Raw genomic sequence first — 17,525 nt, forward strand, 5'->3', positions numbered from 1 at the left:
TGCCTTCTGAATACAAATTAATTATATAAATAGGCCCTTTTAATTTTGTCTCACTTGCCATTCCAAATAAAATGGAAAATATTTTTAACAAACAATTTAAAAAACTGTTTGCTAGGTATAGGCAAGACCATGAGCAAATAGGTAAAATGACTAAAAAGTTAGGCTGATTTTTCCACAAATAGACACCTTTCCATGTTAGCAATATCTTACCTATTTTTAACTTCCTATTAACATTTCCTGGAGTGAGATCGTTTATTTAGTTTGGGAAATGTATACTGAGTATATCCACATCACCATCAGACCATTTTATTTGCAAACTACATGGTACTGTAAAAGTCATACTTTTTTGTGATCAAATATGTAAATAGTACACTTATCATAATTTGGTTGTAATCCAATGATCCAGAGTTTGTGGAGGGATCCAAGTTGTGGATTTATAAGAAAACTTGAATCATCAGTGTACAATGACACCATTGCTTTTCAACCCTGGATTTCTAATCCCTTGATATTATTGTTGGATCTGATTTCAAATCAACATTTATTTGTCACCTGAGCCGAATGCAAATAGTCTGTGTAGCCATTTGAATAGCTGTTCAGGAGTCTTACGGCTTGGGGGTAGAAGCTATTTAGGAGCCTCTTGGACCTATACGTACCGCTTGCCATGCGGTAGCAAAGAGAACAGTCTATGACTAGGGTGGCTGGAGTCATTGGCAATTTTTAGGGCCTTCCTCTGACACCCCCTGGTATAGAGGGGGAATAGGCTTTGTTGTGCCTTCTACATGACTGTCTTGGTGTGCTTGGACCATGTTAGTTTGTTGGTGATGTGGATGCCAAGGAACTTGAAGCTCTCAACCTGCTCCACTACAGCCCAGTCGATGAGAATTGGGGCGTGCTCGGTCCTCCTTTTCCTGTAGTCCACAATCATCTCTTTTGTCTTGATCACGTTGAGGGAGAGGTTGTTGTCCTTGCACCACACGGTCAGGTCTCTGACCTCCTCCCTATAGGCTGTCTCATCGTTTTCAGTGATCAGGCCTACTGCTGTTCTGTCATCAGCAAACTTAATTATGGTGTTGGAATTGTGCCTGGACATGCAGTCATGAGTGAACAAGGGAGTACAGGACGGGGCTGAGCACGCACCCCTGAGAGGCCCCCGTGTTGAGGATCAGCGTTGCGGATGTGTTGTTACCTACCCTTACCACTTGGCGGCGGCCCGTCAGGAAGTCCAGGATCCAGGTGCAGAGGGAGGTGTTTAGTTCCAGGGTCCTTAGCTTAATGATGAGCATTGAAGGCACTATGGTGTTGAACGCTGAGCATTTTCACATAGGTGTTCCTTTTGTCCAGGTATGAAAGGGAGGTGTGGCGTGCAATAGAGACTGCATCATCTGTGGATCTGTTGGTGCAGTATACAAATTAGAGTGGGTCTAGGGTTTCTGGGATAATGGTGTTGATGTGAGCCCTGACCATCCTTTCAAAGCATTTCATGGCTACATACGTGAGTGCTATGGGTCGGTAGTGATTTAGGCAGGTTACCTTAGTGTTCTTGTCCACAGGGACTATGGTGGTCTGCTTGAAACATGTTGATATTTCAGACTCAGACAGGGAGAGGTTGAAAATGTCAGTGAAGACACTTGCTAGTTGGTCAACGCATGCTCGTTGTACACGTCCTGGTAATCCTTCTGGCCCTGCGGCCTTGGGAAAGTTGACCTGTTTAAATGTCTACTCACATCGGCTGCGGAGAGCGTGATCACACAGTCATCTGGAACAGCTGCTGCTCTCATGCATTTTTCAGTGTTACTTGCCTCGAAGCGAGCATGCAACTTATTTAGCTCATCTGGTAGGCCCGTGTCACTGAGCAGCTCTCAGCTGTACGTACCTTTGTAGTCTGTAATACTTTGCAGGCCCTGTCACATCCACATAACAACACTGTCATCTCAGATTTTCAAAATATGCTTCTCAACCATAGGAAAACAATAATTTGTGTAACAGCAGCTAGCTAGCGTAGCATTTAGCGTTAGCATTAGCGTTAGCATTCAGCAGGCAACATTTTCACAAAAACCAGAAAAGCATTCAAATAAAATAATTTACCTTTGAAGAACTTCAGATGTTTTCAATGAGGAGACTCTGTTAGAGGGCAAATGTTCAGTTTTTCCTGAAAGATTATTTGTTTAGGAGAAATCGCTCGGTTTGGTGCGTCACGTTTGGCTACCAAAAAAAAATAAAAAATCCAGTCATCAAAACGCCAAACTTTTTTCCAAATTAATTCCATAATATCGACTGAAACATGGCAAACGTTGTTTAGAACAAATCCTCAAGGTGTTTTTCACATATCTCTTCGATGATATATCGTTCGTGGAAGTGTGCTTTCTGTCCTGAATCCCAGGAGAAAATGACCGCAACTGAAGATTACGCACCAATTTAGACAAAGGACACCGGGCGGATCCCTGGAAAATGTAGTCTCTTATGGCCAATCTTCCAATGATATGCCTACAAATACGTCACAATGCTGCAGACATCTTGAAGAAACGACAGAAAGCGCAGGCTCGTTCCTGGTGCATTCACAGCCATATAAGGAGACATTGGAAAAAAGAGCTTCAGAAATTCTGCTAATTTCCTGTTTAAAGTTTCATCGTGGTTTCGCCTGTAGCATGAGTTCTGTGGCACTCACAGATAATATCTTTGCAGTTTTGGAAACGTTAGACTGTTTTCTTTCCAAAGCTGTCAATTATATGCATAGTCGAGCATCTTTTCGTGACAAAATATTGCGCTTAAAACGGGCACGTTTTTTTATCCAATAATGAAATAGCGCCCCCATAGACTCAACTGGTTAACGAGCCTAATGCAATGGTAAATCTAAGCACAGGTGGTAGCGATATAGCTTCTGGGGTGTGTGAGAAATATTTAAGCTATTTTCACTATCTCAATTATCACAGCACTTGCTGGCGTTGCTGCGGAATGACTGGGTTTTGATGATGAAGTCGAGGAAGTGTCGAGGCTTGGCCAATCAGAATGTGATCCATGGCAAAATGTGTGGTTGATTCATGTTGTGTATTTCCGGACTTTTATGCATTGCCTTGGAATAAACTCCAATTTCAATGTTAGTCCATTATAGTTTGTTAAATGCCTTACAGAAGCAAAATAACAAAATGTAGATCTATCTTTGCTAAATACGTGAACTTGAACCCATTTTCAGACTACATTGTTCTAAGTAATAGGCCTAATGTATTGCATTATGGCTGAGCATGAACATGCCAAGCATTGTCAATAATCAAGATTAAATGCATTACTGATAAACACTAAGAATGGGAATGAGAATAAATAATTCGAATAAATTCTAAACAAAACCAAACAATAACTTGTTTTAAATAGGCTACCTCACAATTAAAGGCCCCATAATTTCTCCCCGTGGGAATATAATATTTAAACAACCCAGACTATGGAGCGTTTTACGCACATCCATGCATTTAGACCTGCATGTCTAAAATAATGTGGGCCATACAATGCATAGATATAAAGGGAATATCAGCTCACTGTTTGACCACTCTCAAACTTGATATTTCAATAAAGCTTTGGTGATTAAGATTTATTTCCAAGCGGTTTCAGGAGTCAAAACCTTTATCGACAGTTTGGACTACTTCGGTATTGAACTGGAAAGGTTCAAAAAGGAGCCTTCATTGAGAGGAGGGGAGGCTATGCTTGATTTTTGAATCCCCCCAAAATGGGAAAAAAACAGTCATTTTTTTATGTTTCAAAAGCACATTACACTACTCTTGTTCCATGCGGATAACATGGCTGGATAGGCTGCGCTTCTGCTGTTAAAATCGATGCCATAGCCAACTGCGTTCCTGCTTTTGGTTGGTCTTAAACATCCCTATTTTCGCTGCCTAAAATTAGCACTTCGGGATTATGTTTTTTAGGACACACGTCAAATATTTCCAACCTGCACATCGGAGCGCATACGAGCTGATATAAAACAGATAATTTACCGAAACTGGCGTTAAGACTGGAAATGCCAGTGCGCCCGTTTTACATGAAGAAATTGTAAACTTTTCCGTTTGACACTATCGCCACCTCAAAGCCAGCCGAAGATTGAGCCCTTAATCGGACATGGTAGAAGTATAATCTTTTATTAAACCCATAACCATGTGTATGAGGTGCATACTTTTGTTTCAAATTAGATTTGTTTAAGACTACCAAGAAACACTGTGTGAGCCAGATTTAGCCCACTGCAGTAAAATACTAAAGTTGTTCTTGAAAACGCTCATTATTTACCAACTGCCTCAGACCACTTGAAGAACAGTTGTGTATACAGATCTCTGCAAAACCTTGAATCAAGATCTTTATCTGTCTCTCTGTAACCTCCAAATACTTCAAAACAAAGTTGACTACAATTACAAAGTTGCCAATGTCTTTGCAAATGTTGCAAAAAAATACACTGCTCAAAACATAAAGGGAACACTAAAATAACACATCCTAGATTTGAATGAATGAAATATTCTTATTAAATACATTTTTCTTTACATAGTTGAATGTGCTGACAACAAAATCACACAAAAATTATCAATGGAAATTGATAAAAAAAAGTCTGGATTTGGAGTCACACTCAAAATTAAAATGGAAAACCACACTACAGACTGATCCAACTTTGATGTAATGTCCTTAAAACAAGTCAAAATGAGGCTCAGTAGTGTGTGTGGCCTCCACGTGCCTGTATGACCTCCCTACAATGCCTGGGCATGCTCCTGATGAGGTGGCGGATGGTCTCCTGAGGGATCTCCTGCCAGACCTGGACTAAAGCATCCGCCAACTCCTGGACAGTCTGTGGTGCAACGTGGCGTTGGTGGATGGAGCGAGAGATGATGTCCCAGATGTGCTCAATTGGATTCAGGTCTGGGGAAGGGGCGGGCCAGTCCATAGCATCAATGCCTTCCTCTTGCAGGAACTGCTGACATACTCCAGCCACATGAGGTCTAGCATTGTCTTGCATTAGGAGGAACCCAGGGCCAACCGCACCAGCATATGGTCTCACTAGGGGTCTGAGGATCTCATCTCGGTACCTAATGGCAGTCAGGCTACCTCTGGCGAGCACATGGAGGGCTGTGCGGCCTCCCAAAGAAATGCCACCCCACACCATGACTGACCCACTGCCAAACCGGTCATCCTGGAGGATGTTGCAGGCAGCAGAACGTTCTTCACGGCGTCTCCAGACTCTATCACGTTTGTCACGTGCTCAGTGTGAACCTGCTTTCATCTGTGAAGATGACAGGGCACCAATGGCGAATTTGCCAATCTTGGTGTTCTCTGGCAAATACCAAACGTCCTGCACGGTGTTGGGCTGTAAGCACAACCCCCACCTGTGGACGTTGGGCCCTCATACCACCCTCATGGAGTCTGTTTCTGACCGTTTGAGCAGACACATGCACATTTGTGGCCTGCTGGAGGTCATTTTGCAGGGCTCTGGCAGTGCTCCTCCTGCTCCTCCTTGCACAAAGGCGGAGGTAGCGGTCCTTCTGCTGGGTTGTTGCCCTCCTAAAGCCTCCTCCACATCTCCTGATGTACTAGCCTGTCTCCTGGTAGCGTTTCCATGCTCTGGACACTATGCTGACAGATACAGCAAACCTTCTTGCCACATCTCGCATTGATGTGCCATCCTGGATGAGCTGCACTACCTGAGCCACTAGAGTGAAAGCCCCGCCAGCATTCAAAAGTGACCAAAACATCAGCCAGGAAGCATAGGAACTGAGAAGTGGTATTTGGTCACCACCTGCAGAACCACTCCTTTATTCGGGGTGTCTTGCTAATTGCCTATAATTTCTACCTGTTGTCTATTCCATTTGCACAACAGCATGTGAAATGTATTGTCAATCAGTGTTGCTTCCTAAGTGGACAGTTTGATTTCACAGAAGTATGATTGACTTGGAGTTACATTGTGTTGTTTAAGTGTTCCCTTTATTTTTTTGAGCAGTGTATATACAGTATCAGTCAAATTTAGACACACCTACTAATTCAAGAGTTTTTGTTATTTTTACTATTTCTACATTGCAGAATAATTGTGAAGACATCAAAACTCAAATATGAAATAACACATATGGAATCATGTAGTAATCAAAAAAGTGTTAAACAAATCAATGTAGCCACCCCTTGCTTTGACAGCTTTGCACACTTTTGGCATTCTCTCAACCGGAGGAATGCTTTTCCAACAGTCTTGAAGGAGTTCCCACATATGCTGAGCACTTGTTGACTGCTTTTCCTTCACTCTGCGGTTCAACTCATCCCAAACCTTAAAAATCGTGGAGGTTTTGGGTCATTGTCCTGTGAGAGTCCCACTAAGCGTCTTCACTGTATTTCTGATGAATTTGATGTTGTTTTAATGGACAAAAAATGTGCTTTTCTTTAAAAAATAAGGACATTTCTAAGTGGCCCCAAATTTTTCAACGCTAATTTTAGATTAAGGTTGTAACGTAACAATATGTGGAAAAGGGAAAGGGGTCTGAATACTTTCTGAATGCACTGTATGTGGTTCGGTGACCCTCATGAACCGGCACAAATGTGAAACTTTTTGTTTTTGTTGTATTGTTGGGGGGCATCTAAGAGGCAGTATATGTGAAGATCAGTTGTCTCTGAAGTTATTGGGAAAGATTGACTGTCAGAAGGACAACGTCTCGCGATGAGATGATCGACCACTGAGAGGGATGGGGGCAAACTGAGAGTAAATATATTATATATTCTGGTGTGAATATATATATTCACACCAGAATATATATATATTTAAACATTGGAATATGCTCAACTCTTGCCTCTTTTTCAGTTATCAAAAAGGCCTTGCAGTGCAAAACCCTAACACCAATTGAGTGAGGTGGCAAGCCTTTTCAAAGGGAGGAATTTCCCACTTTTTTTTCAGATACTTGTCTACAGGGATGAAACAATATGTTGAAACCAGAGGTTTGAGCCTTTTTTCAGCCCTTTTTGGAAGACTTCAAAATTCTATCTAAGTATATACGCTAATGCATCAATTAAAAGTTAATGGTGCATTTTAAGAAACTTCAAAGTTATGGTAGCCACAGTCCTTAATCCATTTCAGGGCTAAACTATCTCTAGAATAGTCGTCGCTAGATCTTCCTTGTTGGTCCTGTTAAACAGGTGAATTGCCTCTGGCACAAATGAGGCCATATGCCTATTGGTGGAGCACTTCAGACAGTGCAGGTGGCGTCCAAGGGGGAGCAGTTGGATCTGCGGGTTGAGGACATGGGTGCTGTCCCCCAGCATGTCATACATCTTCCTCCTGGTCTGCTGCTCAAAGAAGGAGGCACCACAGTGATCTTAGACCAGGTATTCACTATGGCTTAGAGGCGGTCCTTCTCTTGACAGAGAGGGATGTGAACCAGCATTTTAAAGAGAAACACAGAACACGCTCTTAATGAAAGAACTGTAAAAGGTTTACAATATAGATTTGTGGACACTGAATCAGTTCAGTTTCTGATGAAGTATTGCTCTGATGGGCGTTTTTGATGATGGCGTCTGTGTTTTGTTCAAACTTCAGGTTATTATCAAAGATATCTATACTGGTGCACAATGTCCACCTGCTCACCATGGATGATCACCATCCAGGGGGGCGTCCTTTCCTGAAGTCAACAACCATTTCCTTCGTCTTGGACACATTCAACTCCAACAGCGCGCTGTCACACAATAATGATGTCCTGAAGGGCTGGGCTGTGGTCCTGCTCAGACCCTGAGAGGAGTTAGAGAAGGAATGTGTCATCTGACAGTCATTGGTGTAGAAAATGTAAAAAAGGGGTGACAATACACACCATTGTGGTGAACCTGTGCAATTGAGTAGGGTGTCTGACATTAACATACACTCTCCGTGGCCAGTCAGTTAAAAAATCCATAATCCATTAGAAAAGGCAATGGTCAAGATTGAACTGTGAGTCAAGTTTTCTGGCTAGGACGGAAGGCTGCATGGTGTAAAATGCAGATGAAAAGTCCAGAAACAAAGTCCCTCCTGCTCTCCAGATGTCTGTCGATGGTATCCATTAAAAACAGCTTGATGTCGTCCACACTTCTCTTTGTGCGATACACGAACTGCAGGGGATCCAGAAGAGCAGGAAGTGCATTCATTTGGTATTATAGGGGCTTTTTGAAAGGGTTAAAAAGGTCTAATCTTTCCAAAATTTCATATGTATGGTTTGGCGACCCTCATTAATGTCACATATGTCAAAAGCCGGTGTTTCTGAGGTGTTCTTTTCCACTTGTTGGAAGACTTCCAAATTCAATCTAGATAATGGTATTTACCCTTATGTAGTCTATGAAACTCTTCAAGCTTTTAGGGTTGTATGAATTGAACTTCTCCCAAAAGTATTGTTGGGTGGCATCTATGGGGCAATATACAGTACCAGTCAAAGGTTTGGACACACCTACTCATTCATGGGTTTTTCTTTATTTTTACTATTTTCAAAATTGTAGAATAATAGTGAAGACATCACAACTATGAAAAAACACATATGGAATCATGTAGTTACCAAAAAAGTGAGATTCTTCATAGTGGCCACCCTTTGCCTTGATGACAACTTTGCCCACTCTTGGCATTCTCTCAACCAGCTTCATGAGGTAGTCAAGCATTTCAATTAATAGGTGTGCCTTGTTAAAAAATAATTTGTTGAATTTCTTTCCTTTTTAATGTGTTTTAGCCAATCAGTTGTGTTGTGACAAGAAAGGGCTATCTTCTGTATGCCACCACTATTTGGTAAAAGAACAGTTCAAATAAGCAAAGAGAATTGACAGTCCATCATTACGTTAAGACATGAAGGTCAGTCAATCTGGAACATTTCAAGAACTTTGAAAACTCCTTCAAGTGCAGTCGCAAAACCATCAAGCGCTATGACGGAACTGGCTCTCATGAGGACCGCCACAGGAAAAGAAGACCCAGAGTTACCTCTGCTTCAGAGGATAAGTTCATTAGAGTTACCAGCCTCAGACATTTGATCCCAAATAAATGCATCACAGAGTTCAAGTAACAGACACATCTCAACATCAACTGTTCAGAGAAGACTGCGTGAACCAGGCCTTCATGGTCAAATTGAGGCAAAGAAACCACTACTAAAGGACACCAATAATAAAAAGAGACTTGCACGGGCCAAGAAACACAAGCAATGGACATTAGATCGGTAGAAATTGTCCTTTGGTCTGATGAGTCCAAATTTGAGATATTTGAGTGAAGGAAAAGCAGCCAACAAGTGCTCAGCGTAAGTGGGAACTCCTTCAAGACTGTTGGAAAAGCTGTCATCAAGGAAAAGGGTGGCTACTTTGAAGAATCTCAAATATAAAATATATTTTGATTTGTTTAACACTTTTTTGCTTATTACATGATTCCATGTGTTATTTCATAGTTTTGATGTCTTCACTATTATTTTACAATGTAGAAATAAAGAAAAACTCCTGAATGAGAAGGTGTCTCCAAACACTGGTACTGTATGTGAAGATCAGCTGTCTCTGAAGTTCTCGAGTCAAGATGATTTTGACTGTCAGTAGGATTGCATCTCGCAATGGGTTAATTGACTACTGAGAGGGATGGGGGGCAAACAGAGTTGATTTTATACCAGCGGGGCCAACAGGGACTTGTCTTTCACACTAGAATATATTTTTTTAAGCATTGCAATATGCTCATCTCTTGCCTGTTTTTCAGTTGTGACTAAGGTCTTGCAGTGTATACACTTAGCACCCATTGAGTAGGGTGGCAAGACATTTCAACGGGGGAACTTCACACTTTTCTTCAGATTCTTGTCTGCAGGGATGAAAAGAGGCACATACAGTATGTTGAAACCAGGTGTTTCTGAGCCTTTTGTTTAGCCCTTTTTGGGAAGACTTCCAAACTCAATCTAGGTAAGGGTATGTATCCATGTGTAGTCGATAAACCCTTCGATAATCCCTGGGGGATTTTTACTCAAACGTGTCTGTGGAGATGCATATGTGAGTCTCACGCCAATCAGACCATGGATATAAGAAGGCTTGCCCCTGGACACTTGTAACTTCAGTGGGTGGCTGGGCGTGGCACTGCCAACATCAAACTTGATGTTGGGCCAATCGCAGCATCAATATATTACAAATGGCCTTAGGACCTTATCAAGTATATTAACAAGTTAGGCGTGGCCACCCCATCATCATACTTAAGGTAAAAACAGGATATCCAATTTGAAAATGGACAACTGCAGTGCATTCGGAAAGTATTCAGACACCTTGACTTTTTCCACATTTTGTTACATTACTGCCTCATTCTAAAATGGATTAAATACATTGTTTGGCCACCCACCCAAACTGAGCAATCGGAGGAGAAGGGCATTGGTTAGGGATGTGACCAAGAACCCGATGGTCACTCTGTCAGAGATCCAGAGTTCCTCTGTGGAGATTGGAGAACCTTCCAGAAGGACAACCATATCTGAAGCACTCCACTAAATCAGGCCTTTATGGTAGAATGGTAGAGTGGCCAGACGGAAGCCACTCCTTAGTAAAAGGCACATGACTGCTCGCTTAGAGTTTGCCAAAATGCACCGAAAGGACTCTGACCATGAGAAACAAGATTATCTGGACTGATAAAACCAAGATTGAACTCTTTGGCTTGATTGCCAAGTGCCATCCCTACGGTGAAGCATGGTGGTGGTGATTTTTTTTTTCAGTGGCAGGGACTGGGAGACTAATCAGGATCAAGGGAAAGATGAATGAAGCAAAGTACATAGAGATCCTTAATGAAAACCTGCTCTAGAGCGCTCAGGACCTCAGACTGTGGGTGAAGGTTCACTTTCCAACAGGACATCGACCCTAACTACACAACCAAGACAACGCAGGCGTGGCTTTGGGACAAGTCTCTGAATGTCCTTGAGTAGCCCAGCCAGAGCCCGAACTTGAACCCAATCGAACATCTCTGGAGAGACCTGAAAAAAGCTGTGCAGCGACGCTTCCCATCCAACCTGACAGAGCTTGAAAGGATCTGCAGAGAAGAATGGGAGAAACTCCCCAAATACAGGTGTACCAATCTTATAGTGTCATGCCCAAGAAGACTCAAGGCTGTAATCGCTGCCAAAGATGCTTCAACAAAGTGCAGAGTAAAGGGTCTGAACACTTTAAAAAATGTAATACATTTACAAAAATGTCTAAAAATCTTGAGATTGATGAGGGAAAATAAAGATTTAATCAGTTTTAGAATAAGGCTGTAACATAACAAAATGTGTATAAAGTCAAGGGGTCTGAATATTTTCCAAATACACTGCATATTCTCGGTCCAAGACTACAAGTACAGGCCTGGATGTGACATCCAAAAGCCCATTTTGTCACCTATTTCCACATCTATATAATGTAAAAACAAATATATATATATATTTAAAAGCCCTAACCCTGGTCTGCTTTTGGAAAGGAGATTCAAGTCTCAATACAAACCAGTGTTAAAAAATGCAGTGACGATAGGTTTCTTTTTCCTTTGAAACACAGAGTGAAGTCTGTTACATCAAAGCAGCATTTCCACAAATCCTGGAGCTTCTGAACACACACTTCAAGTATGTCAGGAAATCGGACAACGGGCGCTATGTCAAACTCCTGAAAAAGGTCATATATGACCTCTACTCCCAAAACTGCATACCTGAAATTAATGAGGAGATTGAGGTGAGTGCTACTTACTTATGAGCTTTCCTACTCTAGTCCAGGAACAGTCTCTTCCAAAGGTGTTTTGGATTGTGCCAAGGTGCATCATGCAAAATGCATCATCATTATGAGGTGGCAAGTGACACTTTGCAACTTGACAATCCTATGTCTTGAAAATTTGTCTGCTGACAGGCGAAGTGAGAGGGTGTACTCCACCTAAAATCTGTCCAAGAAAATAAACCACGAATTGAGGCATTTTTGTATGGAGGTCAATGAGTTTTGAATTTGGTTAACAACAAAATGTAATGGTTAGGTTGCAATGAATGCACTGATATAAGTGGACGTAAGTGTCATTTCGGCAACTTAAAAAAATGCTACTTTATATAGGAGTTGGGCCTGTTTTTTTACACGCTTATCTGCCCTCTCATTGGTTAGAATGGTCCCACCTAATCTCGCCTCCCCCCGCTTGCCGTCAATGTATTTCCATTAGAGTGGTCACCCGACTATCTTGTCAATATAATGGATAATCTTTGCTGCTCACTTGCAAAACATTTGGTACTGTATCAACAGTACACCAAAGGAAAAACTACCAAAATATATTTTTGGGGTTGATTTTTCCTTTATTTTATGAGAACCCCTTGTCCAACATCCTCACTGTGAAGTTTGGGCTAGCTAAATGGCTAGTCGTATCCATGATCAAATATTAAATTAACCCCAATACAAAACAAATGACTTGATCCAATCAGTGATTGATTGAAAAAAATCTTAGTTGATTTCCTGCAATCAAACTAAATATTTTGAAATAGTTGAAATAGTAATTTGTTTTAGAGATCTTTACAAAACCCTTTCAAACTTTTAAATACTCTAAGACTTAAGCCAAGATTGCCAATAGCCAATGCAGTGGCTTTGAAAACAGACACTTTCATTTTGTGAGAAAACTGTATATAATGATCTACAATAGCCTGCTCCTCTGGCAACTCCCTTCACTGAGATCTGAGTTTTCATCATTAGAAACATTCATTAAGCATGATGTATTATTCAATGAGTGCCATTAAAAACCCCTTGAAAGTGTTTCAGGAGGTTTTGAATTGTTAGTAGGGAATGAATGTGACCCGTTCCATCTCCTCTCTCCTGCCGTCCATGTCACAGGACACCCCATTGAAGTTTGTCAGAATGCACAGCACCTCGCCCAGAGAGGCTCTGACGAAAGCCCGGGGGGTCATTGAGATGTACATGACCCTGATGACCAAGAGCAACGGGCCCGTCGACTGGAACTGTGAGGAAGAGTATGCAGAGGATTACCAAGAATCCACCACTGCCCTCCCCACCCCCACCGCAGGTAGCCGGAGATGAAAACTAATAATTATGATAATATCTATTAATAACCATATTCTAAGAGATAGGTAGTCGTTTTGTATAGTTTTACTGGTGGTTTCAGTCTCCCATAACTACCACATACTTTATTGATTGTTATTGCCATTTGTCCCCCGTAGTGATATATTTTATGAGCATAGGCTGGAAAGATCATCTTTCATTTGGATCTGTCAACTTGCATGTTATGAGGAAAATACCTAAATTAACACCAGAAAATCTCGAAAACACACACCTCAACAATGCCTCATGTTAAAAAGCCAGCAATGCTCCCAGAAATTATTAAGAGATTCTGTGTATATGTTTACTTTGCTGTTTCAGAAGAAAACATTTTGCCACCCATGATTACTCAAAGCTGTTTTCAAACTGTTCTCTTAGAGCTATTTACTCTAACCATTCCCATGTCCCTGTCCTCTGCCCTAGCTGAACCTGAACCTGAACGCCAGTGTACGTGTCCGACAGTGGGTCCGGTAACCCCTGATGTCTCCCTGGTGTCCCACAGCGTATGGAGCAGTCCCCCACAGCCCACCCTCTCCCAACTCACCTCGATTGTGCCTCCCAGGCTGACTCATCCATCCCTGGGTACCAAGGGCACTGAGCCCCGGGTGTTCCTGGTGAGTTCTGGTACCGTAAGACCCCCCTTCCCCAGGGAGCTGCAGCGGACTGTCCCCGATGGACGTTCACTTGGAGGGGGCAGAGAGGGGGATATACACTGGGACTTTCGTCCACCTTCACCCAATGGAACTGAGTCAGATTCGGGACTCTACCAGGCAGTTGCTGACACCCCGTCTGCCACAAATGAACCTTCCCCGTCTTCCCCTCCTAGTCTGGTTCTTCTGGGGACCGTTGGCTCCCATGACGAGACATTTTACTACCCCCAGACTGAGAGGATAAGGGAGACTTCCACAGCCCGACCAGCAGGGAGAGGAGCAGCAGGCTCACCCCACAGTCACTTCGCTGTTGCTGGGGCCAAGCTGGTCACACCAGTCCCTTTCCTTTACAAGTTGATTGGCATCACCCCCAGTAGTGATGAGAGCACTGCCTATGTGTTGGCCAAGAGGTCGCTGGATGCCAGGAATTATGGAATACTTCAGGATTGGGTTTCAACAGAGACCCCTCATCTAGACGACACTAGAGAAAAATACCCAGGCACAGAGAGATATTTACATGACTGGAACCCTCCGATTGAAAGCACTACGACCGAAGCATCTCCACGTTTGAAGATGACAGTGGAGGAGCCAGACAAACTACACACCACTACAGAGGCACACGACCAAGTCACGAAGACTGAGCCAAACCATCCTAGGACATCCAATAAGGAAGTATTCAGCACAGGTAAAGCAAAGCACCCTGTTTAAACTACTTTGTGAATCCAACGGATTCAAACTACACACAATCAATTTCATAGAGATTAGCAATTTATTTGACTGCACTGGTATTAACCCTCTAGAGTCTAAGCCCTGTCTAAGCATGGGGGGTCTGTCCTAAATCTGAGAGATATAAAAAGAGCAGGAAACTATATATATATATATATATATATATATATAATGGTGGTAAACCAGGGGGTTTCGTCAAGACGTTTACACAGATCAGACACGGACAGAGTAGGATTAGCTCGGTTTCAAGGGTGTGTATTTAAACAATAAATTAAAAGAAAAGGTTAGGTCTCCCCCATGAGACCTTCTCTGGGATACTGTCTTCGGGCTCTGGGTCTTGCTCAGTACCTTGGTCTCTCAGAATCTCGTTCGGGATGCCCACCTGGCTAAAGAGGTGGAACAGCTCCCGGGTGATTCCCTTGGATACCACCGGCCGTAGGGGAATGGCCTCGGGATACCGGGTGGCATAATCTACCACCACCAGGATGTACCGCTGTCCTCGTGCTGTTTTTACCAGGGGTCCCACTATGTCCATGCGTTCAAAGGGTACCCCGATGATCGGTAGGGGGACCAGTGGGTTTCGGAAGTGTGCTTTTGGGGCAGTGAGTTGACATACATGGCAGCTGCGACAGTAGTCTTCCACGACCCTCCTCATCCTGGGCCAGTGAAACTGGGAGGCGATCCGTTCCCGGGTCTTCTCCATTCCCAGGTGCACCCCCAACAGGTGGGTGTGGGCCAGCTGAAGAACGGTTCCCACGTACCGTTGGGGCAGCAACAATGTAGCTGTCCATCCAACGCTATCACTTGGGCTGCGGCAGCTTTCACGTTCGGATCCTCCCACTGGGCCATCCCGAATTGTCCCATCAGTTGGCCCCCAGCGCGTGTCTTGACTGGCCCCTCGAAATCGAGGAGGGGAGGCTGGGCTCCTCCTCTCGTGGTTCCCTGGTGAGGGGGGCGGGTTCTGGCGCCCCCTCCGACTCCGGACCCGTAGATACAGGTTGGTCAACTCCGGGCCACACAGGCGATGGGTCGTCCCTCTCCTCTTCGGCCGGCTCGTATCTTTTTCTTCAGCTCGTGCCCCATAGGGCCGCGGACAGCGGACAATCCCGTCCCACTAGGACAGGTACCGGATACTCTGGTACTGCACCCACCATCATCAGCAGCTCCCTTGTGGCGTCATGATGTTGGTCCATACGGTTGCATACCACTTTGTGTCTCCCTACCACATTTAGTCTCAAGGTTCAGCAGGCTCGTGGTTACGAGCGTAACCATACATAACCATAGAGCTTCCGTGTCGTGTCCGTCAACCGTGAATCACCGGGACCATGGGTGCAGTTGATTCATGGTGCACCCAACAGGAGGTGACATAGTTCACTGCGTGACCCACCTCACCTCGGGGACTAGATAACTAATAACAAGTGAGTTGCAAAAAAACAACAACTGTGCCACTCACTAGATGAAGATCATTTGCAAATTAAGTTTGAAAGAGTGCGAAAGTCAATATTGAAAAGGGTGTTGCTAGCAAATGAGTAACATCCACCTCGAAGTTGATAACAGCTACTGCAGCTGCTGTCGCCGTTGTCACTCTACTACAACACAAGCTGACTAACGTTACTAGTATTAGCATGAGAAAACTACTGCTTGCGCCACTGATTGTTTTTTCTTGCGCTCTCAGTAGTGACCTGTCTAAGCCTTTAAGAAGGCCTAGACACGTCTCTTTTTTAAACTGTCCCACCCATTGCAAGTCAAAATGTGATTGGTTCACTCCACTGTCACTCCAAGATTCACCTCTAATACAGTTGAATCAAAGACAGTACAGTATGAAGCTAAAACTGCTTCTACAATAGAATCTCCGATCACACTTGTAGACAATGTTATGGCGATGTTGGCTAGCAAAGCTCATGCGTACTAGAAACACTTCTACTAAGGTTGTCTCTCGCCAAACTGCCATGTGCAAAGGCACTCCTTCGATATGAAGTTGTTTTGCATGAAAATTAAAACATGTCAGTTTGTTGCTTTCATGAGGTTGGAGTAACTTAAGACATTGGCTCGAATCTAGGTTGTGCCTTTAGATTGATAAAATGTAAAGCTAAGGAGTCATTTTTCACATCCATCATTGACTTCTCAAAGCCTAAACCCCGCCCTTTGGTTGGTTTCGCTCGCAAAGGCCTTCTGTCCAGCTTCTGAAGGCCTTGCCAATGGCTAGCTGAGCTAGCTATATATTTCTACGCAGAGACCACCAAAGAAAATCGCGATTGGATATTTTTTCTCTTCAGTATTAACCCTTCTCTTTCCAAGACAAACTGAAGAGATGAAATCAGAAGATCATTAAAAGCATTGTAAAGATGTTATATAAATGACAACATTTTAGTTTGAATTGAATAAATGCCTAGATGGCACTCATGGTTCCCCACTGCACTTTGTACCATCAAATAAATGCCCTTGAGCTTTGAATAAAGATTCAGTCTACAAACAATGGCTCATGTTCTTCCTCATTCTCCCTCAGATATCCTGTCAGAGAGGACAGCTGCAGACGATGCTCCTATTTCAGAAAGGTCCAGTGAAGGCTCAGTGAAGGAATTCCGACACGGGAAAACTGGTCATTCCGATTTAAGCATCTCCTACCAGACAGCCTTTATCATTGCAGCAGTGTGCAGCGGACCAATCCTGATCATTACCCTATTCTGTCTCAGTGAGAAGAAGGTAAGATGGATCACACACTGAACAAGATATGCATTTTTTGGTCACAGATACTTTTTAAAAAGTCAGTCAGTATCTGGTGTGACCACCATTGGCATCATGCAACGCGACACATATCCTTTGCATGAAGTTGATTGTGGCCTGTGGAATGTTGTCCCACTCCTCTTCAATAGCTGTGTGAAATTGCTGGATATTGGCGGGAACTAGAACACTGTCGTACACGTCAATCCAGAGCATCCCAAACATGCTCAATGGGTGACGTGTCTGGTGAGTATGCAGGCCATGGACTGAGGAATTTTCAGCTTCCAGGAATTGTGTTCAGACCTTTGCAACATGGGGCCATGCATTATCATGCAGAAACATGAGGTGTTGTCGGCGGGACAATGGGCCTCAGGATCTCATCACGCTATCTTTGTGCATACAAATTTGGCATCGATAAAACGTAATTGTGTT

At 43.3% G+C, this 17,525-nt stretch overlaps 1 protein-coding gene across 4 annotated transcripts in view; it reads left to right on the forward strand.

The window, feature by feature from the left end:
- Positions 1-17,525, forward strand: part of csf1 (macrophage colony-stimulating factor precursor) — a 46,713-nt gene that overhangs the window by 17,191 nt on the left and 11,997 nt on the right. For all 4 annotated transcript variants that reach the window (XM_090204146.1, XM_090204145.1, XM_090204147.1 and 1 more), the window contains 4 exon segments: positions 11,476-11,646; positions 12,775-12,964; positions 13,420-14,331; positions 16,879-17,075. In XM_090204146.1, the coding sequence (XP_090060272.1) occupies positions 11,476-11,646; positions 12,775-12,964; positions 13,420-14,331; positions 16,879-17,075 (1,470 nt within the window).

Source organism: Oncorhynchus mykiss, chromosome 17 (genome assembly GCF_057628025.1).
Source record: "Oncorhynchus mykiss isolate SJ-2025 chromosome 17, ASM5762802v1, whole genome shotgun sequence".
Lineage (NCBI taxonomy): Eukaryota > Metazoa > Chordata > Actinopteri > Salmoniformes > Salmonidae > Oncorhynchus > Oncorhynchus mykiss.